Raw genomic sequence first — 24560 nt, 5'->3', positions numbered from 1 at the left:
CCCTCTCACAGGCAGCAATGTGCCAGAGGCAAAACGACATTGCCGGCGCCCTGCAGGCCTTGGCCCAGTCTCACCAGGTCATTGGCCAGTCGCAGCAGTCAGTCGCCGAGAGCATCAACCGCCTGACACATGTGCTGGATGGCGTTGTGCACTCACAGGTTGAGATCGCACAGTCCCTGGCGGGAATGTCTAACTCCCTGGACTCCGTCTCTGCAAACCTTCGGATCCTGGTGGATACCGTTGCAGGCCTCCAGGACTGGCAGCGCCAGGTGTCGGTGGTGCGATGGGGCACCTCCCCGCTCGCACCTCTGTCCCAAAGTGAGGCCCGGGGGCCACCGGGCTCCCCGAGGGAGGAGGAGGTTTCGGGGCCCGCCCATTAAGTCCATCACGGGACGTCCCGGAATTCTCGGCCTCCCCCCGTCCCATCCCTGGTGCATCGGGTGGGCAGCAGGCAGAGCAGGGTGGCACAACGTCACCCGAGACGCCCGCAGAGCAGCCTGACCCATCAAGGCCGGGTTGCCCCAGGAAACGCTTGGCCAAGGAGAAACGAGTCGAGGGGGGCAATTCGCAGCAATCCTCCTCCACTCCTGCTGTATCATCTGGGGAGTCACTTAGACGTAGTGGTAGGGCCCGTAAGGGAACTAAGATAGACACTGAGTAAGTTGGCACGGGTGAAGGGCACAGTTTAGTTGTAGGGGCTAGGGCACCTGCAAATAATTGTTAACATTAAAAGCACTGTTCCACCTTACTTGTAATACCGTGTGATTGTTCCACAGCCACAGGATTTGTGATGGTGACCGAGTGTCGCTGGGGTTGACGAGTGGTGAAACTTCGGTGCCGGGTGTGCAGTCCCTGCCCCTACCCCCACTGGCTTCTCCCTCCGCCTCCTGCAGCAGGTCATCTCCCCTCTGCATCGCGATGTTGTGCAGCGCACAGCAGACCACAACAATGCGAGCGACCCTTTCGGCCTGGTACTGCAGGGCCCCTCCGGAGCGGTCCAGGCACCTGAATCTCATCTTCAGGAGGCCAAGCCAGCGCTCCACCACACCCCTGGTTGCTGCATGGGCCTCGTTTAATCGTGTTTCCGCATTGGTCTGAGGCCTCCGTATAGGCGTCATCAGCCAAGACCTCAGCGGATAACCCCTGTCGCCTAGCAACCAGCCCCTCAGCCGGGGGCTCAAACATCGCAGGGATGAACGACTGCGCCAGTATGTAGGAGTCATGCACACTCCCTGGGAACCTTGCAGAGACGTTCATGATCCTCATGTGGGGGTCGCATACCACCTGGATATTCATGGAGTATGTCCCCCTTCTGTTTGTGAACACATCCCTGTCCCCTGCAGGTGGGCGCATGGGGACGTGAACACAATCGATTGCCCCCTGCACCCTCGGTATCCCGGCCATGCTGGCAAATCCACGAGCTCGTGAGTCTTGACTTGCTTGGTCCTCGGGAAAGGTGATGTAGCGGTCCGCGATGGCATAGAGGGCGTTGGTCACATCCCGGATACACCTGTGGACCGATGACTGGGAGACCCCGGAGAGGTCCCCGCTCGGAGACTGGAAGGAGCCGGTCGCATAGAAGTTAAGAGCGACCGTCACCTTGATGGCAACCGGGATCGCGTGTCCTCCCCCCGTTCCACGTGGGGTGAGGTGCGACAGGAGTTGGCAGATATGTATCACCGTCTGCCTACTCAGCCGGAGTCTCCTCCTGCAGATGATGTCCGTCATTGTTAGGAAAGAGACCCGGACACGGTACACCCACGGCTTTGGTCGTCGCCTCTGGCGCCGTGGCTGCACCCTCACTCTCTCCTCCTCCTCTTCCTCCTCCTCCTCCCCCTCCTCCCCATGCTGCTCGACGACTGGCAACTCCTCGGCCCTTCCCTCTGCTGCTGCAGCTGGCCCTGCATCCACTGCGGGTTGTGGGTGTGGATGCTGCTGCATCGCCAAATGCAGTGCAGCGGCCCAAACCACTGCGCAGAACATAGCCGTTCTGTTCACATACATTGTGCTAACCTACAGAAGGGTGGTGGGAGGCAGAGAAACGGGACATGTTAGACGGAGGTTAGTCGACACCTCGGCAGCCGCCTGCCACGGGATACCTGTGTGTCCCGGTGGCCTGATCGCGCTGCTGACACGCGGGCAGCCTAACCCCTGGTCACTTTCTGCATCCAACGGCCAGTAAACTATGTCCTCCTCACGGGTGCGTCAGTGGCCTGTGGCCGTAAGCCACAGGGCAACCAGCGGCCGTGTCCTCGTGACCGGCACGCCATGGCATGGTGGCAGACATTTTGTTACGGGGTTGGACGGCTCACTCGCTCACTCTCTACCTAACCCCCCCCACTCCCACTCCCCCCCCCCATCTCCCCCGCTCCCCCCGTCTCCCCCACTCCCCCCCTCCCCCCCACTGCCCCCCCGTCCCACCCACTCCCCCCCCGCCCCCCTCCACTCCCCCCCCGTCCCCCCCCACTCCCCCCCGTCCCCCCCCACTCCCCCCCCTCCCCCCCCACTCCCCCCCGTCCCCCCCACTGCCCCCTCCGTCCCCCCACTGCCCCCTCCGTCCCCCCCACTGCCCCCTCCGTCTCCCCCACTGCCCCCCCCGTCTCCCCCACTCCCCCCCCCCGTCTCCCCCACTCCCCCCCCGTCCCCCCCCACTGCCCCCCCCCACTGCCCCCCCCGTCCCCCCCAGTGCCCCCCCGTCCCCCCCACTGCCCCCCGTCCCCCCCACTGCCCCCCCCGGCCCCCCCCACTGCCCCCCCGTCCCCCCCACTGCCCCCCCCGGCCCCCCCACTGCCCCCCCCGGCCCCCCCACTGCCCCCCTCCGTCTCCCCCACTGCCCCCCCCCGTCCCCCCCACTGCCTCCCCGGCCCCCCCACTGCCCCCCCGGCCCCCCCACTGCCCCCCTCCGTCCCCCACTGGCCCCCCCGTCCCCCCCACTGCCCCCCCGTCCCCCCCACACTGCCCCACCGTCCCCCCCACTGGCTCCCCCCGTCCCCCCCCACTGCCCCCCCGTCCCCCCCACTGCCCCCCCCGTCCCCCCCACTGCCCCCCCGCCGCCCCCCCCACTGCCCCCCCCCGTCTCCCCCATTGACCCCGCTCTGGACCCCCCCTCCCGTTCTCAGGGATGCCTTCTCCGTTGTGGCCAGACTCGATCGGTGCGCTGAGCGGTGCGCTCACCTCCTCCAAGCTGTCGTCAGCCAGCCCGACTGGTTGACGAACTTAAATAGCAGGTGTGTTTCACGCCGTGCAAACAGGGCGCGATGATGTCGGGACTTCGGCCCATCCCGGCCGGTGAATAGCGGGGGGGGGGGCTATTAGTGGCGAATCTGGTCGTGTCGGGGGCGAGAAGGAGGCATTTGTCGGGAATGGCGACTCTGAGATTTTGCGTGGTTCGGAGAATAGCGGGAGGGCGTCGGAACAGCGTCGCCGTAAAAATTTGCGACGCCCGCTATTCTCCGAACCGTCGTGAGTCCGGAGAATCGCGCCCTAGGTTTTCCGCTCTCTCTGGACCCAGCTACTGAGACAGTCAGAGCCCACGAGCTAGCCAGTGCAAACACCATGCGGTAGCTAGTAAGTCTACTCAGGCTAATACAAGGTCTCCAGTCAGTTCATATAGTGTCAACCCACAGCTGAAATTGAATATCAGTTTTATCAGTGATTAAAACTGTTTCGGATTTTCTCCAGTGTTAGATGTCTGCTTCTAGCTTCCCTTCATCAAGTGCAGTCCACATCGAATCAGCCTGCCTAACACATCACATGTTAACTTGTGGGTTGATTCAGAAGATGTGGGCAGGATTCTCAATGAGTATTTTGTCTCCTACTTCACTATGGAGAGAGATGATTCAGACATTCGAGTTAAAGAACAGTGTGAAACATTGGATACAATAAGCATAGTGAGAGAGGAAATACTGGAGGGACTGGCATCCTTGACGGTGGATAAATGAGCAGGCCAAATGGATTGTATTCCAGGATGTTGAAAGAAGCTAGGGAGGAAATAGCACGGTAGCATAGTGGTTCGCACAATTGCTTCACAGCTCCAGGGTCCCAGGTTTGATTCCCGGCTGGGTCACTCTCTGTGCGGAGTCTACACGTTCTCCATGTGTGCGCGTGGGTTTTGTCCGGGTGCTCCGGTTTCCTCCCATCGCCCAAAGATGTGCAGGTTTGGTGGATTGGCCATGCTAAATTGCCCTTAGCATCCACAAAATTGACCTCCGTGTTGGTTGAGTGGGATTACTGGGTTATGGGGATAGGGTGGTGTGGGCTTGGGTAGGGTGCTCTTTCCAAGGGCCAGTGCAGACTTGATGGGCCAAATGACCTCCTTCTGCACTGTATATTCTGTGATTCTATGAAATAGCAGGTGCCCTGAGGATCATTTTTCAATCCTCACTAGATACAGGCGAGGTGCCAGATGATTGGAGATCTGCGAATGTTGTACTATTATTTAAAAAGAGTTTGAGCCAGAAAATTATAGCCTGCTCAGTCTGACCTGAGTGGTGGGAAAATTATTGGAAACAACTCTGACAGGATAAACTGTCACTTAGAAAGGCATGGATCATTCAGGGATAACCAGCATAGTTTTGTTCGGGGATGATTGTGTCTTACTGACCTGACAGATTTTTTTTCCGGAAGAAACTATGGGCATTAATGAGGGTAGTGCAGTGGCTGTTGTTTATCTAGATTTTAGTCAGGCATTTAACAAGGAGGTCCCTGAGGGCAGACTGCTCAGAAAAGTGAGATCTTATAGGATCCAGGGGAAAGTGGCAGATTGAATTCAAAAGTTGGCTCAGTGACAGGAAACAAACAGTAATGGTCGATGGATGTTTTACTTCCAGTAGTGTTACTTAGCTCAGTTTTGGGCTCTTGCTGTTTGCTGTTTATCGTAATGATTTAGATTTAATTTGTGGAATTACAGATGACACAAAAGTTGTCCATGTTGTTGATGATGAAGAGGATAGCTGTCGACTCCAGAATTATATCAATGGTTTGGTTGAGTGGGCAGAGAAGCAGCGAATGGAATTCAGTCCAGAAAAGTGTGAGGGATCGCATTTGGGGATGGAAAATAAAGCAAGAGCACACTCAATCAATGGGAAGACATCGAGAGGGGTTGAGAAAGTGACAAGCATTGAAGTGCATGTCCACAGGTCCTTGAAGGTGGCAGGACAGGTGCACTAGGTGGTGAGGAAATTACATGGACTGCTTTCCTTTATGGAAGAAGTGTTGAATACAAAAGCAGGGATATAATGATGGAACTGTATAAAATATTGGTTAGGCCACAGCTGGTGATTTGTGCCCAGTTCTGGTCACCAAATTACAGGAAGGACACGGTCTGGATAGTGTGCAGAAACGATTTTCAAGAACGTTGCCAGGGCTCGGTTATTGGGAGAGATTGGATAGGCTGGGGCTGTTTTATTAGAACAGAGGAGGGTAAGGGTGACCTAATTCAGGTGTACAAAATTATGAGGGTCTTTTTACGGCATGTGGGCATTAGTGGTTAGGCCAGCATCTGTTGCCCTTCCCTAGTTGCCCTTCAGAAGGTGGTGGTGAGTTGCCTTCTCAAACTGCTGCAGTCCCTCAGATGCAGGTACACCCACTGTGCTGTTAGGGAGGGAGGTCCAGGATGTTGCCCCAGCGACTGTGCAGAAACCTGTGCAGAAACCTGTGCAGGTGGTGAGGTTCCCAGGTATCTGCTGCTCTTGTCCTTCTAGATAGAGGTGGTTGTGGGTTTGGAAGGTGCTGTCTAAGGAACCTTGGTGGGTTGCTGCAGTGCATCTTGTAAATGGTACACATGGCTGCTGCTGTTCGTTGGTGGTGGAGGCTTTGAATGTTTGCAGAAGGGGTGCAATCAAGCGGGCTGCTTTGTCCTGGATGTTGTCGAGCTTCTTGAGTGTTGTTGGAGTTGCAGTCAGTCAGGCAAGTGGAGAGTATTCCATTACACTCCTGACTTGTGCCTTGTAGATGGTGGACAGCTTTGGAGGGGTCAGGAGGTGAGTTGCTCACCATAGGATTCCTAGCCTTTGACCTGCCCTGGGAGCCACAGTATTAATATGACTAATACAGTTCAGTTTCTGATCAATGCTAACCCCCACGATGTTGACTGTGGGGGATTCAGCAATGATAATGCCATTGAATGTCAAGGGGCGGTGGTTAGATCCTCTCTTGTAGGAGATGGTCATTGCCTGGCACTTGTGTGGTGCAAATGTAACTTGCCACTTGTCAGCCCAAGTCTGCATTTCGTTCAGGTCTTGCTGCATTTGGACATGGACTGCTTCATTAACTGAGGAGTGCGAATGCTGCTGAACATTGTGCAGTCATCCGCAAACGTCCCCATTTCTGACCTTATGATGGAAGGGAGGTCATTGGTGGAACAGCTGAAGATGGTCTGGCTAGAACACTACCCTGAGGAACTCTTGCAGTGAAGACCTGGAACTGAAATGATTGACCTCCAACCATCACAAGTATCTTCCTTTCTGCCAGGTATGACTCCAACCAGCGGAGAGTTTTCCCATCGACTCCAGTTTAGCTACGGCTCCTTGATGCCATTCACGGTCAAATGCTGCCTTGATGTCAAGGGCAGTCACTCTCACCTCACATCTGGCATTCAGCTCTTTTGTCCATGAATAAACCAAGGCTGTAATGAGGTCAGGAACTGAGTGACACTGGCACAACCCAAACTGAGCATTCATGAGCAGGTTATTGCTGAGTAAGTGCCGCTTGATAGTACTGTTGATGTCTCCTTCCATCACTTTGCTGATGATGGGGAATAGGCCTGTAAATGGCTGGGTTAGATATGTCCTGTTTCCTAGGTGCAGGACACACCTGGACAATTTTTAAAATTGCTAGATAGATGCCAGTATTGTAGCTGTACTGGAACAGCTTGACTAGGGGTGCGGCCAGTTCAAGTCTTCAGTACTATTGCCGGGATATTATCAGGACCCATAGCCTTTCCTGTCTCCAGTGCCCTCAGCCATTTCTTGATATCACGTGGAGTGAATTGTATTGGCTGAAGAATGACATCTGTGATGCTGAGGACCTTCGGAGGAGACCAAGATGGATCATCCACTCGGAACTTCTGGCTGAAGATTGTTGCAAATGCCTCAGCCTTATCTTTTGCACAAATATGCTGGGTTCCTCCATCATTTGAGGATGCAGTATTTCTGGAGCCTCCTTCTCCAGTGGGTTGTTTAATTGTCCACCACCATTCACGGCTAGATGTAGCAGGACTACAAAGCTTAGATCGGATGCATTCATTGCGGAATCGCTTAGCTCTGCTTATTACTTGCTACTTATGCTGTTTGGCACACAAGTAGTCCTGTGTTGTAGCTTCACAAGGTTGACACCTCATTTTTCAGTATGCCTGGAGTTGCTCCTGGGTGCCCTCCTGCACTCTTCATTGAACCAGGGTTGATCCCCTGGCTTGGTGGTACTGGTAGAGTGGGGGAAATGCCAGGCCATGAGGGTGCAAATATTGGGTGAATATAATTCTGCTGCTGCTGATGACCCACAGCGCCTCATGGATGCCCACCTTGAGTAGCGAGAACCCGATGGAGGGTATCCTCAGTGTGAAGATGGGACTTTGTCCCCGCAAGCACTGTGCGGTGGTCACTTCTATGGATACTGTCATGGATAGATGCAGCAGGCAGATTGGTGAGGATAAGTATGTTTGTTGGTTCTCTCACCAGCTGCTGCAGCCCCAGTCTAGCAGCTATGTCCTTTAGGACTCAGCCAGCTCGGCCTGTGCTGGTACCACCGAGCCACTCTTGGTGATCGACATTGAAGTCTCCCACCCAAAGTGGGAGAGTGTGCTCTTCCCCCCCCTCACTTGTGGATGTTCAAGTGGTGGTCAACATGGAGGATTACTTATATGATTCATCAGCTGATGGTGGCCGGGACGTGGTAATCAGCAGGAGGTTTCCTTACTCATGTTTAACCTGAAACCATGAGACTTCATGGGGTCCAGAGTCGATGTTGAGGACTCCCAGGGCAACTGCCTCCCACTGTGTCATCACCTCTGCTGGGTCTGTCCTGCCGGTGAGATAGGACCTACTCAGGAATGGTGATAGTGGTGCCTGGGACATTGTCTGTGAGGTATGATTCTGTGAATATCATTGTGTCAGGCTGTTGCTTAACGAGTCTGTGAGACAGCTCTCCCAACTTTGGCATAAACCCCCAGATGTTAGTAAGGATGATTTATCAGAGTCGGCAGGACTGGGTTTGCCATTGTCATTTCCGTTGACAGGTCAGATGCCGGGTGGTCTGTCAGGTTTCATTCCTTTTTTGTATTTTTGTTGTGGCTGAATACAACTGAGTCACTTGCTAGGCCATTTCAGAAAGCATTAAAGAGACAACCACATTGTTGTGGATTTGGAGTCACATGTAGGCCAGACAAGGTAAGGATGGCAGATTGTCTTCCCTAAAGAACATTAATGAACCAGATGGTTTTTACAACAATTGACAATGGTTGTGCGGTCATTATCAGACTTTTAATTCCAGATATTTTTAAAATTGAATTTAAATTCCATCACCGCCTTGGTGGGATTTGAATCTAGGTCCCCAGATCATTATCCTGAATCTCTGGATTACTAGCCCAGCAACAATGCCAGTATGCCACCGCCTCCCCAGGGATACAGGGTAGACAGGAAAGACTTGTCTCCCTGAGCTGAGGGGTGAATTGCCAGGGGGCAATTGGCAGAAGGATTAGTGGGGATATGAGGTAAAGCTTTTTCAACCAGAGGGTAGTGGGCATCTGGAATTCACTGCCTAAGTTGATGGTTGAACTGAAATGCTCAATTTATTTCCAAGACACCTGGATCTGCGACTAAAGTGCTGTAACCTGCAAGACTACAGACCAGGTGCTGGAAAATGGAATTAAAATGAATGACTAGTGATGTGAAATGAAATGAAAATCGCTTATTGTCACAAGCAGGCTTCAAATGAAGTTACTGTGAAAAGCCCCTCGTCGCCCGTGTATTGTACTCTGGGATAACACAGGCTCCAACTCGATGCATCTTGAACCAAGAGATTCTCCAGACCTTGAAGTTAGTTGAATCTGATTTATTGAATCAGTAGCACAGTTCTCTATGAGTTCGACTCTCTGCTAACCTAAGTGTGGTTACTCTGTCTGACTGAACCAGACAAGCTCTTAAGCATGTGCTGGTGTGATACTGTAAATACACCCTGACTCACTCTGTAGATGTTCATCAGTGGAAAGAGGTGGAGTGTGAGTGCCTCGTGCCTTTTATAGTGAGATACCACCCCTGAGTCTTGCCTGCTCATTGGTCATGTCCTGTTTTCTGTGTTCATTAGCTGCCTGTCTGTATATCATTATCTGCATGTCTGCATATCATAACAACTAGTTTTTTTATTTCTCTTTGCCCATCACAGACATGATGGGCTGAATGACCTCTTTCAGCATTGTAACTTTTCAATGGTTTTACGACATTATTGATGGTGCAGCAGCTCACTATAAACTTGTTGGATTTCACCCAGTGAGTTCCAGGAATCAAATATGTTACTAAGTAACATCATTGGACAGTTCCATGATGTTTCCGGGGGTGCCACAGCTCTCAGTATGAACACAACATCCTGCATGGCAGGTGGGTGCTAGGTGGATGGTTCATAATCCTTGTGTACTAGGGTTTTCCGTTGTCTCCGAGAGTTGCACGCTGGTGCCCGTAGACAGCATAAACAGCTGACTGACTCAGAATGAAGGCATCATGGCTTCGGCCAGGGTAGTGGGCATTCACCCTCATGATTCTGTCTGCATGGTTACGTGATTATAGAATGGTAGCCCTTGTGGTTTCTGTACCTCTTTGACATAGGTGGGCTTACATTTGTGGGGCCATGCACCATCTCGAGACCCTGTGTCCTGGAAAAGCCACATGTAGAACACAGAACACAGGACATGACCAATGAGCAGGCAAGACTCAGGGGTGGTATCTCACAGCGCAGTACAGGCCCTTCGGCCCTCGATGTTGCACCGACCTGTTAAACCACTCTAAAGCCCGTCTACACTATTCCTTTATCGTCCATATGCCTATCCAATGACCATTTGAATGCGTTTCGTGTTGGCGAGTCCACTACTGTTGCAGGCAGGGCATTCCATGCCCTTACTACTCTCTGAGTAAAGAATCTACCTCTGACATCTGTCCTATATCTATCTCCCCTCAATTTAAAGCTATGTCCCCTCGTGCTGGACATCACCATCCGAGGAAAAAGCCTCTCCATGTCCACCCTATCTAATCCTCTGATCATCTTGTTAGCCTCAATTAAGTCACCTCTTAACATTCTCTCTAATGAAAACAGCCTCAAGTCCTTCAGCCTCTTCCCTCCATACCAGGCAACATCCTTGTAAATCTCCTCTGTTCCCTTTCCAATGCTTCCCCATCTTTCCTATAATGCGGCGAGCAGAACTACACGCAATACTCCAAATGCGGCCGCACCAGAGTTTTGTACAACTGCAACATGACCTCATGGCTCCGTAACTCAATTCCTCTACCAATAAAAGCTAACACACCGTACGCCTTCTTAACAACCCTCTCAACCTGGGTGGCAACTTTCAGGGATCTATGGACATGGACACCGAGATCTCTCTGCTCGTCCACACTACGAAGAATCTTACCATTAGCCCAGTACTCTGTCTTCCTGTTATTCCTTCCAAAATGAATCACCTCACACTTTTCTGCATTAAACTCCATTTGCCACTGTCAGCCCAGTTCTGCAGCTTATCTATGTCCCTCTGTAACTTGTAACATCCTTCTGCACTGTCCACAACTCCACCGACTTTAGTGTCATCTGCAAATTTACTCTACATCCTTCTGCACCCTCCTCCAGGTCATTTATAAAAACGAAAACAGCAGCGGCCCCAAAACAGATTCTTGTGGTACACCACTAGTAACTGGACACCAGTCTGAACATTTCCCATCTCATCAACCATCACTCTTTGTCTTCTATCAGCTAGCCAATTTCTGATCCAAACTGCTAAATCACCCTGAATCCCATGCCTCTGTATTTTCTGCAATAGCTTACCGTGGGGAACCTTATCAAATGCTTTACTGAAATCCATATACACCACATCAACTGCTTTACCCTCATCCACCTGTTTGGTCACCTTCTCGAAGAACTCAATAAGGTTTGTGAGGCACGACCTACTCTTCACAAAACCATGTTGACTATCTCTAATCAAATTATTCCTTTCCAGATGATTTTACATCCTATCTCTTATAAACTTTTCCAAGACTTTTCCCACAACAGAAGTAAGGCTCACTGGTCTATAGTTACCGGGGTTATCTCTACTTCACTTCTTGAACAAGGGGACAACATTTGCTATCCTCCAGTCTTCTGGCACTATTCCTGTAGACAAAGATGACTTAAAGATCAAAGCCAAAGTCTCAGCAATCTCCTCCCTAGCTTCCCAGAAAATCCTAGGATAAATCCCATCCGGCCCAGGGGACGTATGTATTTTCACACTTTCCAGAATTGCTAACACCTCTTCTTTATGAACCTCAAGCCCTTCTAATCTAGTAGCCTGTATCTCAGTATTCTCCTCGACAACATTGTCTTTTTCCTGTGTGAATACAGATGAAAAATACTCATTTAGCACCTCTCCTATCTCCTCGGACTCCACGCACAACTTCCCACTACTGTCGTTGACTGGCCCTACTCTTAACCTAGTCATTCTTTTATTCCTGACATATCTATTGAAAGCTTTAGGGTTATCTGTGATCCTACCTGCCAAAGACTTCTCATGTCCTCACCTGGCTCTTTTTAGCTCTCTCTTTAGAGCCTTCCTAGCTAACTTGTAACTCTCAAGCGCCCTAATTGAACCATCACGTCTCATCGTTACATAAGCCTCCTTCTTCCTCTTGACAAGTGTTTCAACTGCTTTAGTAAACCATGGCTCCCTCGCTCGACCACTTCCTTCCTGCCTAGCAGGTACATACTTATCAAGGACACGCAGTAGCTGTTCCTTGAACATGCTCCACATTTCCATTGTGCCCAGCCCCTGCAGTTTTCGTCTCCAGCCGATGCATCCTAAGTCTTGCCTCACCGCATCATAATTGCGTTTCCCCCAGATATGACTCTTGCCTCGCGGTATATACCTATCCCTTTCCATCGCTAAAGTAAACGTAATCAAAATGTGGTCACCATCAGCAAAGTGCTCACCTACCTCCAAATCTGACACCTGTCCTGGTTCATTACCCAGTACCAAATCCAATACGGCCTTGCCTCTCGTTGGCCTATCTACATACTGCGTCAGGAAACCCTCCTGCACACATTGGACAAAAATGGACCCATCTAAAGTACTCGCACTATAGTGTTTCCAGTCAATATTTAGAAAGTTAAAGTCCCCCATAACAACTACCCTGTTACTTTCGCTCCTATCCAGAATCATCTTTGCAATCCTTTCCTCTACATCTCTGGAACTTTTCGGAGGCCTATAGAAAACCCCCAACAGGGTGACCTCTCCTTTCCTGTTTCTTAACTCAGCCCATACTACCTCAGTATTCGAGTCCTCATCAAATGTCCTCTAGGCCACCGTAATACTGTCCTTAACTAACAATGCCACCCCTCCCCCTCTCTTACCACCTTCCCTGAGCTTACTGAAATATCTGAACCCCAGCACCTGCAACAACCATTCCTCGCCCTGCTCTATCCATGTCTCCGAAATGGCCACAATATCGAAGTCCCAGGTACCAACCCATGCCGCAAACTCACCCACCTTATTCCGGATGCTCCTGGCATTGAAGTAGACGCACTTTAAACCACCTTCCTTCCTGCCGGTACACTCCTACAACTTTGAAACCTTACTCATGACCTCACTACTCTCAACGTCTTGTGTACTGGAGCTACAATTCAGGTTTCCAATCCCCTGCTGAACTAGTTTAAACCCTCCCGAAGAGCATTAGCAAACCTCCCCCCCAGGATATTAGTACCCCTCTGGTCCAGGTGTAGACCATCCCATTGTAGAGGTCTCATCTACCCCAGAATGTGTTCTAACTCTGCCTTTCTGCTGAGGGAGGAAACAATGCATTAGGTTCCCTTGGCATGAAAAGGCCTCCATAATCATCCAGAGCATTGATGGATGTGCACTGGGATATTTGGAAATGTTGACCACTTCTGCTGGGAAAGATCCAAACCCATAAACTCCAATGTGATCTTTGCAGTCACTGGCAGTGTCATCCTCAGGTGACACTGTTCTGGAAAACCTCTTTGTTGAACCAGCATCACCTCAGGCAATATTTATTCGGTCGGCTGGATGAAATTAAAAATGAAATGAAAATCACTTATTGTCACGAGTAGGCTTCAATGAAGTTACTGTGAAAAGCCCCTAGTCACCACATTCCAGCGCCTGTCCTGGGAGGCTGGTACGGGAATCGAACTGTGCTGCTGGCCTGCTTGGTCTGCTTTAAAAGCCAGCGATTTAGCCCAGTGAGCTTAACCAGCTCGCTGAACCAAGAGCATTGTAGAAGTGCTCTTGAAAAACTCATGTTGAACATTCTGTGTGGCACCCACCTCCTCCCTCTTTGGACAGCTTTCCCTCTCTGTAACATTCACTCCATTTGCTGGTCATGTAACAGACCCAGAAATGCAACAACCACAGCCCCAAAACCTTGCACAGAGTTGGGTCTCTAAATCCTGTTGCCTCCCTGAAAGTACGTAGCAGGTCACCAAGATACCTGGAACCACAATCCTCAGAACTTCCAGCACCTTCGCCTGAACAGAGGTGAGTCAAAAGCATCTCACCTGCACGTTGTTATCTGAATAATACTAATGGAGGTGCCTTGTTCAGTGATGACTGATTCGTGTGGTGTAAGGGACAGGCTTGTAAAGGGTTAACGTGGGGCTGAATACAGTGCTGGCTACACAGTGATGTTAGGGAACACATGACCCGCACAAATGAATTAGTGTAGTGTTGAACAGAGCCGTGTTTAGAAGTATGGAGACAGCACCTAGATTGGACCTTAACAGTACCTATTTATCTTATTTCTAGTAGGTAGTAAATATAAATATTTACACACTGGCATAATTTTAGGTCTTTGGGGCTTCTGTAACCCATCCCCCAGAGTGACATGGTGACCAATTTCACCTCCTTGGATTTTAGATTGAGAGCATTAAAATAACATTGTTAATCAGCTAAAAATCAATTAATAGCAGCATTAAAAGTTTGCTTAAATTCACAACATGAAGTCTAAAAATGGCTGTTGTGAATTCTGACTGTTATATTCTTTTTTGTCGCCACAAAGAGAAAGAGTCAGAGGTGGCACTCGTCAAGTTCATATATAATATAGTACAAGGGGTTTATTAACATAATAATAGCAATCTTTATTCGTGCCACAAGTAGGTTTACATTAACACTGCAATGATGTTACTGTGAAAATCCCCCGGTGGCCACACTCCGGCGCCTGTTCGGGTACACAGATGGAGAATTCAGAATGTCCAATTCACCTAACAAGCATGTCTTTTGGGATTTGCAGTAGGAAACTGGAGCACACGGAGGAAACCGACGCAGACACGGAGACAGTGACGCAAGCGGGAATCGAACCCGCGACCCCGCCGCTGTGAAGCAACAGTCCGAACCACTGTGCTACCATGCCACCCTGATGTTGCTTAAGGACATGTTATGGCACCCTGGACTAGTGCATGGTCAATTCCATCCCCACGTCCCCCGGAATCACAACACAAGTGAATTAATCAATAATTCTTATAAACATACCTGAAGTCTTTGGCCCTTGGCTACCCATTGATCACAGTCACCAGGTTTGTAAGTTCAAACACTATTACTGTTTCCTTATGACTTTAATAAGATATGCAGTAAATACAACTGGTTAACTATCATTTAATTACTGTCTCCCACCCTCAACACACATACACAAGACAGGCAAACACAGAGGGAGGAAAGCGAATATAATAAGGATGAAAGTCAAAAGTTAAAGAGTCTTTGCTTCAGATGGTAGTTATTAGTAGCTTTGGTTCAATCCCAGCCTTCGCTTCAAGGCCTTTAGTGTGGAGTTAATCAGGTATCTTTGATTTCAAGAATGCAGTCCTCACAACATTTAGCAGCTTTCTGGAGAGAGTTATATTGCTCACAGCATTTCCTGGAGAGATACAATGGGTGAAATTCTCCGATGTCCGTCGCAATGCCCGGGACCGGCGGCCAAAAACGGCGCTGATGACTCCGGCGTCGGGCCCTGCAAAACATTGCGTATTCTCCGGGCCCGAATGGGCCAGCAGCGGCGTTACGCAATTCACGTTGGTTTTACCCGCTGCGGAAGTGGCGCGTCGCTTGACGTCGGGCGAATTCATCAACGCCGCCCGGCGAGACATCACATAAAGAGCCCCCCCCCCCGCCTCCCAACCCACCGGCACTCGCAGTTTGTCAGTTTTCTCTCTCTTTGTCAGTTCTCTCTCTCTTTGTCAGTTCTATCTCTCTTCCTACCTCCCCCCGCCCCCCCCCCCCCCCCGAACCCACCGGCACTCGCACTTTGTCAGTTCTATCTCTCTTTGTCAGTTCTCTCTCTCTTTGTCAGTTCTCTCTCTCTTTGTCAGTTCGCTCTCTCTTTGTCAGTTCTATCTCTCTTTGTCAGTTCTCTCTCTCTTTGTCAGTTCTCTCTCTTTGTCAGTTCTCTCTCTCTTTGTCAGTTCTATCTCTCTTGCCACCCCCCCCCCCTCCCCCCACCCTCCAACCCACCGGCACTTGCAGTTTATCAGTTCTCTCTCTCTTTGTCAGTTCTCCCTCTCTTCCCCCCCCCCCCCCAACCCACCGGCACTCGCAGTTTGTCAGTTCTCTCTCTCTTTGTCAGTTCTCTCTCTTTGTCAGTTCTCTCTCTCTTTATCATTTCTCTCTCTTTGTCAGTTCTCTCTATCTTTGTCATTTCTCTCTCTTTGTCAATTCTCTCTCTCTTTGTCAGTTCTCTCTATCTTTGTCAATTCTCTCTCTCTTCCCCCCCCAACCCACCGGCACTCGCAGTTTGTCAGTTCTCTCTCTCTCCCCGGCCTGTCACCCACCTCCATGCTGAACGGCGTCAACCATCATCACTGGTTGACGCCGTTAAATACCTACTTTGATTAACGGCGACGTGACCCGTGGCCATGTCGGTGGGACTTCAGCCCATCCGGGCCAGAGAATAATGGCAGCACATAAAACTGTTGCATCCCGCCAGCCCCAGCCATTCTCCGAGACGGGCGGCGGGATTGGCGGCACGCCGACTTCTGGCGGGTGGGAGAATTCTGGACATGGCTGGAGCGGGATTCTCTGCGGCCCTAGGCGATTCTCCGACCCTGCGTGGGGTCAGAGAATTTTGCCCCTTATTTCACATCAAACTTTGCTTTCAGTTCGTGGTATGTCTTCAGGCCTCTGTAGTTCCACGAGTGATCACCCAGAGGCTTTCTCGAGAGTCAGTCAGCCCTCACAGTGGCTTTCTTGAGAAGGTTTAGCTAGTTCTTTCTGAAGAGAGTTAGTTGGATCTCTTCTTTGGGCTGCCGGAATCAAAACTGAAACTAAACTCAAACCTTAGAACTCTGAAAAACATCCCAGTGGAAAAATGAACATCACCACATGTTTCCGGGCAAACATATCCTTTTGGGCCAATTCAGTGGCCACCAGCCAAATTAATCAAACTGTGTCTCTCCCAACTCTCTGTCACTGATGTCGACCAGTCTGCAATATCCAGTTTAAACCAGCACAGTCTTCAGGATTCTTCCTGCTTGAATTAAAATACGGGCTTCTTGCCTTAAAGTGGCATGTCCATTAATCATCCATGGATCAAAAATGTAACGGCAAAAATAAAAGAAAGAGGAAATAAGGGAATAAACAGGAGGATACAGTAGTGAACTCTACAAAAGCCTGCAAAACTCTCTGATGACATCATTGTGCAGCACATGACATTACAACATGGTAGCATGGCGGTTAGCAGTATGGCTTCACAGCGTAAGGGTCCCAGGTTTGATTCCCGGCTCGGGTCACTGTCTGTGCGGAGTCTGCACATTCTCCCCGTGTCTGCGTGGGTTTCCTCTGGGTGCTCCCGCTTCCTCCAACATGTCCTGGAGGAACATGCTATTAGGTAATTTGGACATTCTGAATTCTCCCTCTGCACACCCGAGCAGGCACGGGAATGTGGTGACTAGGGGCTTTTCACAGTAACTTCAATGCCAGGTTAATATAAGCACATTTAAGATTATAAAGATTAAGACAATAAAGATTATTATTATTATTACATCAGCCAGTGGTGTTAATCTGATACATAACATTGATGATCTGAAGATATGGTGAAAAGTTGGAGACCTTCAGATACTCTGCTGCCTAATCTTTGAAAGATTTCCTTACCTGACACAGGTTGGCACCCTCAGTTTGGACAACTCTCACAATAGCGACAATGGGGATACACATGATTACGAAGATGACCAGACACCAGCCAAGTGCAATTGCCCAGACAGGGTACTCAACAGACCCATATGTTGGTGCGGCAAATGTTATTAATGACCAAATTAGGAGTGCCTGTTAAAAATGATTCCACAATGATCAGAAACAGAATGAGATCAATTTTCTCCAACTTAATTTTTTTCAGTTTCAATCACTAAAAGGTTACAATTACATATAACGACTGCCAAAAACAAACCATTTGGCCCAACAGATTTTTGCTGGTGTTTAAGCTCCAAATACATCTCCTTCCACTGCTGTTCACCTACCCTTCCACTATCGCCTTCTATTCAGTTCCTCCAATGTTTTTATCCATCTTCTGCTTTAATGTATTCCTGTTTTTTTTGCCACAGCTTCTCTCATTCTTCTCGCGTTCTAAATGAAGTGGTTTTGCCTGAATTAATATTGAATTTATTCATGGCCATCTAATATATATGAGCCGGGTTTCCGTCTCCCTCACAAATGGAAACACCTCTCTACATCTGCCCTGTCATAATCTTAAAGACCTCAATCAGGTTGTCATTCAGAATTCTCTGGAGAAAGGAACCCAACCATTCAATCTTTCCAGATAATTATAACCCCTCCCTTCAAATATCACCCTTGTCAATTTTTTTCTGAATCTTCTCACGTGTCAATACAACTTTTTAAAAAATAATGGACATCAGAAATGTTCACAACCATTCAATCTTGTATGGGGAGGCGGTAACATAGTGGTATTGTCGCTGGACTGGTAATCCAGAAACCCAGGGGAATGCTCTGGGAACCCGGGTTCGAATCCCGCCAAGGCAGATGGTGGTGGAAATGGTGGAAATTGAATCCAATAGACATCTGAAATTAAAAGTTTAATGATGACTATTGTCAATTATCACACAAAAAACCCAGCTGGATCACTAGGGAAGGACCTCTGCAGTCCTCAACTTGTCAGTCCTACATGTGACTCAGATCCACAGCAATGTGGTTGACTCTTAAATGGCCTTGCAAGCCACTGAGTTGTATCAAACCGCTATAAACTCAATAATCCCAAAGAAAGAAACCGGATTGACCTTGGTACAGCTACAAAAACACGAAAAAGGAATGAAACTAGATGGACCACCCGGCATTACCCAGGGACCAAAACAACAACAGCAAACCCAGCTCTGTCAACCCGCAAAGTCCTCCCTACTAACATCTGGGAGCTTGTGCCAAAATTGGGAGAGCTGTCTCACAAACTAGTCAAGCAACAGCCTGACATAGTCATACTGACAGAATCATACTTTAGAGGTAATGTCACAGGCACCACCATCACCATCGTGGAGGTACATTGGTATTCAGTGTGGAGGGAGTTCCCTCGGAGTCCTCAACATCAACTCCGGGCCCCATGAAGGCACCGAACCTTCATGGTGAAAAGTGGGAGACCTTCAGATAGTTACTCCAGACCTTGGGAAAGGATGTATTATTCTCTTGAGTTGGAGCGGGTTCTTGAGATACAATTTCATAGAATTTACAGTGCAGAAGGAGGTCAGCCAGCCCATCGAGTCTGCACTGGCCCTTGGAAAGAGAACCCTACCCAAGTCCACTATACCAGTAACCCAGTAACCCCACCCAACCTTTTTGGACACTAAGGAAAATTTAGCATGGCCAATCCATCTAACCTGCACATCTTTGGACTGTGGGAGGAAACCGGAGCACCCGGAGGAAACCCACGGAGGGAACATGCAGTCTCTGCACAGACAGTGACCCAAGCCGGGAATCGAACCTGAGACCTTGGAGCTGTAAAGCAACTGTGCTAACCACTATGCTACCGTGCTACCCGAATATTCGGAGCCTGGGAACTAGGTTGCATATTTGCATCGCACTGAGTCATTTAATATAATATGGAAAACCATGGTCAATCAATTGTTATCATAAAAATCAATCATGCATGATCCATAAATGGAGTTGCTGGATTAAAAATCCTTTGCTGCAACAATAACCACCGAGAACTGCAAGGTTCTAGAAAATGTTAACTTAACTGATGAGAAATTGGGTTTATTGTACCTTTTCTTTTAGTGTAATGAGAGCCTGAAGAACTCCAAAATGGCTCTCACATTCCCCATTGTTGTAGGGAGGCTGTGGTGTAGTGGCATCATCACTGGACTAGCAATCCAAAGATCCAGGGTACTGCTCTAGGGACCCCTTTGTGAAGATTCTCCACAACAAGATTTATCCTTTCTGTGAGAGTCCTGGTTTATCTGGAGCTCCACAGTTTGAGTGGAACCCCTAGCCGATGTCCAGCTCCTTCCTAAGCCAGTGTTAACATCAGTGCGCCATAAAATGGAACCCCACCTTCCCACAACCCACCTTCAGTAATGTTACATTAATCTTCCTGATCTGTCTGTTCCTATGTCAATTAGCTCGTGGTATCCATAGTAATCTAGAAATTACTACTGGTTGAGTCCTGTTTTAAATTTAGTTCCCAGCTTCTGATATTCTCTGATGAGAACCTCGTCCCTTTTCCTCCCTATGTCATTGGCTTTGACATGGACACGATTACTGGGACCTCCTCATCCTTTTCCATCTTCCTATCCGGTTGCTATGAGATACCCTTTATCCTTCTCTCTGATACTTGACACACACACCCTGGATTCCATATCTGCAGAAAATGGTGCCCATCCCCTTAATTATCGCACCCCATAAAACTACAAACGTTCTCTTTCTATTTTACCCTGCACCTTGATTGCCTTCAACCCCACGGTTCCCATTCCGACCATTCTCCTCACATCCTTAATCCTGCAGGTAACAATGACACTAACCATTGGATATGGTCAGAATCTGAGGAACCTCCTTCGATATGTCCTGTAGTATGCCCCCATCCTGTTGTCACACGATAGTCACACTCCCCACTTCCTGGCCCAGAGCTTTCCGATAAGATGCAACTGACTCTGGAGAAAATTATATCAATGTCCTTGCCTCTCTGATATATGTCTCTCCAACTTGCACAACAGCTCAAAAGCTCCGAGCTGGAGAATCCCAAACTGGAGACACATCCTGTCGATGGGAAAGCCTCACAGTTTCCAAACTCCATATTGTCATGTGAGAGTACATTAAAGAAATGAGTGTTTATAAATGGGTGTGTGTATAATTGTCTGTAGTGAGAGTACCTTTAAGAAATGGGTGCTTATTACTGCAGTGATGTCAGAGAGTGGGTGGAGCTAGGCTGTCTGTCAGCTTTTTACTTTCGTTTTTGAGCCGGCTGCAGGGTTTATTTTAGATTTGTTTTCAGGGTTGGAGCTGAAGCCAGACAAAGCAGGTGTACTGCTGTTCGCTCTGCCATCAAAAGACTATCACTTGATCATTTGATGAATTCAGAATTATAAATGTTTTCAGTAGTGACTTTAACCTGATGTGCTTCTGATAAAGATTTTATCAGATGTTAAAAAGGAAAGCTTAAAGGTTTACTTAGTGTTGTCGTCTTTGGGGGTTGTATTTGAATTAATGGTTGCTAAGATGTTCACTATGTTTTAAAAAGGTTAACTTGAGTTCATAGAATGCTGTACCACACCTGTAGAGTGGGCCGTGTGCTCCCCATTCCACAATCTATTAAAAGTTGTGAATTGTCAGGTGAATTCCATGATACACTTTGGGGTTCTCTAAACCCTGGCCCATAACAATATACTGCAGCCCAGATACTGCCAATGCTGTACTGATATTTCTAATATTTATATTTTTAAAATATGTTAGCAATAATTCATTGAACAGTTATGTAACATCTCCTTACTATCAGCAGACATGGAGAGATAAAAATCCAACAGACTCTCCACCACAGCCAGAAAAACCAAGTCCTTTCCCCAATCATCATCTCAATGTCTTTGATAAATCTGTTTATCCCTGTGAATAACAAGAAAGCAGAGAGAGACACAATCACTTGGTTTGTCCAGTCTTCAGGGAAGCTTATTTACTGCAGAAGTTCATCTTGTGCTGAGTGTCACCAATGAACAGGTTAAATCAGAGAAGGGATTGCTCAGAATTTCAAGCAGGTTGAGTAAATTAGCAAAATTGTAAAACAACAGCATTTGTTGTCCATTCCTAATTGCCTCTGAGAAGGTAATGGTGTGCCACTTACTTTAACCACTGCAGTCCATGTGGTGTGAGTACACCTACAGGGCTGTTAGGACTCAAGTCCAGGATATCGATTCAACAACAGTGAAGGAACACTAATATAATTCCAAGTAAAGACGATGGGTGGCTTGTAGAGGAACTTATATGTGGTGTTGTTCCCATGTATCTGCTGCCTAAATCCTCTTAGCTGGTGGATCAAAGATTTGCAAGCTGCTGTTGAACGTGGTTTGGTGAATTGCTACGGGACATCTTTCAGGTGGCACTCACAGTTGCCGCTGTATGCAGGTGCTGATGGAATTAAATGTTTAAATTGATGGATGGATTGCGTTGTTTCGGGTGGTGTTGAACATCTGGAATATTGTTGGAGCTGCACTGATTCACAAAATTGAACAGCATTCCATCATGCTCCAAACTTGTGCTTGTAGATAGTGGGCAATCTTTAAGGAGTAATGAATTGTGTTACTCACTGCAGAATTCCCAACCTCTGTAGCCACAGAATTTTTATGATGGTCTTCTTAAACCTCTGGTCAAAGATGACTTTCAGGATGTTAATGGTGGCGGATTAGAACATGATAATCTCATTCAAATTCATATGGAAATGATTATGATCATAAATTGTGCCTTAACAAGACATAGACAGGCTGTGCCAGTGTGAGACATAGACAGAGACTGTGCTGATTGAGATGTAGGCAGAGACTGCCAGAGAGAAATGTAGACAGAGGCTGTGCCACTGTGAGATGGAGACAGAGGGCGTGATTCTCCCAGCCCTGCGCCGGGCCGGAGGATCGATGCAACCGCGCTCCGCCGCCCTGACGCCGGCGCGCGATTATCCGAGGTGCAGCGAATCGGCGCCATTTGCGCCGGCGAGCTTAGCGCAGGGCCGGTCATGGGCCTCTGTCCGCAGCCGGGCCGCTGATTCTCCGGCCCTCATGAGGCCGAGCGGCCGCGCGGAAACAGCAGAGTCTCACCGGCGCCGTTCACCCCTGGTCACTGCCAGCGAGAACTCTGCGCGAAGGGTCTGGGGAGTGGCCTGTGGGGCAGGGAAAAACACTCCTTCACCGGTGGGGGGGGGAGGGCCTCCGATGAGGTCTGGGCCGCAGTCGGGACTCATCGATTGGTGGGCCGGCCTCTACCTCCCCCCCACCCCCGCGTCTGGCCCCAGATCCCATGCACCATGTTGCGTTAGGGCCGGACCATTCCGTGAGTCTACCGCGCATGCGTCGATTGACGCTTCGCCACTGCGCATGCACGGGTTGGCGCCAGGATGTAAGGCTGGAGCGATGTGAACTGCACCAGCACCATGCTGGCCCCCTGTGAACCGCTCCAGCGCCGTGCTGACCCCCTGTGGGGGCCAGAATCCCTACTGCCCACACCCGTTTCGCACCGTCGCGAAACGCGATGGGGCGGACACTTAGTCCTGCAATTGGTGAATCGCGCCCAGAATCTGTACCAGAGAGATATAGCACAGTGGTTAGCACTGTAGCTTCCCAGTGCCAGGGACCCGGGTTTGTTTCCCAGCTTGGTCACTTTCTGTGCAGACTCTGTACATTCCTCCCGTGTCCGCATAGTTTTCCTCCAGGTAATCCGGTTCCTCCCACAAGTCCAGAAAGACATGCTTGTCAGGTGAATTGGACATTCTGAATTCTCCCTCTGTGTACCTGAACAGGCACTGCTGTGCAGCGACGAGGGGATTTTCACAGTAAATTAATTGGAGTGTAATGTAAGCCTACTTGTGACACTAATGAAGATTATTATTTTTACTATTGGAGATTGTGCCAGAGGTTGACGTAGACAGAGAATGTGCCAAAGTGAGACCGAGACAGAGACTGTATCAGAGAGACATAGACGGAAACTGTGCCAGAGCGAGACGTAGACAGAGAGTGTACCAAAATGAGAGGTAGACAGAGAGGATGATTTGGAAATTGGATCAGATGAAATTTAATGCAAGTGGGAATGGATGTGGAACAAGATTCTCCATTTGGGAGACTAAGGGCGGGATTTTCCATTTTGGAGATCAAGTACTGACGCCGGAACAGACTCGGTGGACTTATACAATAGCATGATTGGTGCTGATCCCATTGAGAGGCTGATAAGCTGCAGCCACATATTAGCACTCCTCTCCCCACACACAGTCATCCCAGCCAACAAGATGGCAGCACGGAGAGCGGCAACCCAATTTGTGGACGCAGAGCTCAAGACCTTGCCGGAAGTTGTTGAGGAGATGTGGCCTGGGCTTAGTTGCCAGATGCCTTGAGCGCTGTGGAGTCCACCGCCAGGGCCGGCTAGCTGTGCCGCAAAAAAACTGCACAACATCCTCAGGGCAGTCAGGATGAGTAGGCAGAATGGTGCCCCTTACATTAAACCTAGTCCTACACAACTCTAACCCTGCTCCCCATCCGACCACACCCCACCCTTCACCAATTACCAGCACGCATACCAGCTACTATGCCAGTTGTATCGTCTGATAATCCAGCTACTATGGCCGGGTGCCCTATCCACAAAGACCACCTGGTACCCATTTTTGTGCTGCATGCTTCCGACTGCCTGACACTGCGTTTTCTGTCTTCTCCCCCACCAGGAGAATGCGGCCCACAATTGCCGGGAGAGGGAATAGAACGGAAGGGGACCGCCGGATCTTCGATCCCTCACCGCAGCAAAGCAGTGGGCACTGGACCTGGTTGATGGGCTTTCGAGACGGCCGTTTCTGAGCCAGAGGTCGGCATCAGGCGAGCAAGTGAGACCCGCAGAACCCCTGCGGGCCCCCTCCGGTCTTCTCCCGATCATTGTGGTTGAGGGCCGTCTTCTCCTATGGGACGGATAATTAACAGTGTGAGATATACGGAGGGGGGCAGCACAGGGGGACCTTGGCTAGTGGCCTATGTGTGAAATGAAAAAATGAAATGAAAATCGCTTATTGTCACGGCTTCAAATGAAGTTACTGTGAAAAGCCCCTTGTCGCCACATTCCGGCGCCTGTTCGGGGAGGCTGTATCGGGCTGTGCAGGGCACCCGGCCATGGCAGGCAGTATGGGTATTGGCATGTGGTGCAAAGTGAGGTGATGTGGGCTGAC

General features: G+C 49.4%; 2 protein-coding genes across 5 annotated transcripts in view; one reads left to right on the top strand and one right to left on the bottom strand.

Annotated features, from left to right (window-relative positions):
• Positions 1-24560, top strand: part of LOC119952308 (sodium- and chloride-dependent neutral and basic amino acid transporter B(0+)-like) — a 388856-nt gene that overhangs the window by 114988 nt on the left and 249308 nt on the right. The window lies entirely within an intron of this gene.
• The window catches only part of LOC119952307 (sodium- and chloride-dependent neutral and basic amino acid transporter B(0+)-like), a 188390-nt gene that overhangs the window by 14256 nt on the left and 149574 nt on the right, over positions 1-24560 (bottom strand). For 3 of the 4 annotated variants that reach the window (XM_038775955.1, XM_038775956.1, XM_038775958.1), the window contains 2 exons: positions 21150-21259; positions 17321-17491 (listed from right to left, as the gene is read on the bottom strand). In XM_038775955.1, coding sequence (XP_038631883.1) covers positions 17321-17491; positions 21150-21259 — 281 coding nt within the window. The remainder of the gene's footprint in view (positions 1-17320; positions 17492-21149; positions 21260-24560) is intronic. The other variant, XM_038775957.1, reaches the window with a different exon arrangement.

Source organism: Scyliorhinus canicula, chromosome 17 (genome assembly GCF_902713615.1).
Source record: "Scyliorhinus canicula chromosome 17, sScyCan1.1, whole genome shotgun sequence".
Taxonomy (NCBI): Eukaryota; Metazoa; Chordata; class Chondrichthyes; order Carcharhiniformes; family Scyliorhinidae; genus Scyliorhinus; species Scyliorhinus canicula.
This window is presented reverse-complemented; position numbering and strand designations above follow the sequence as displayed.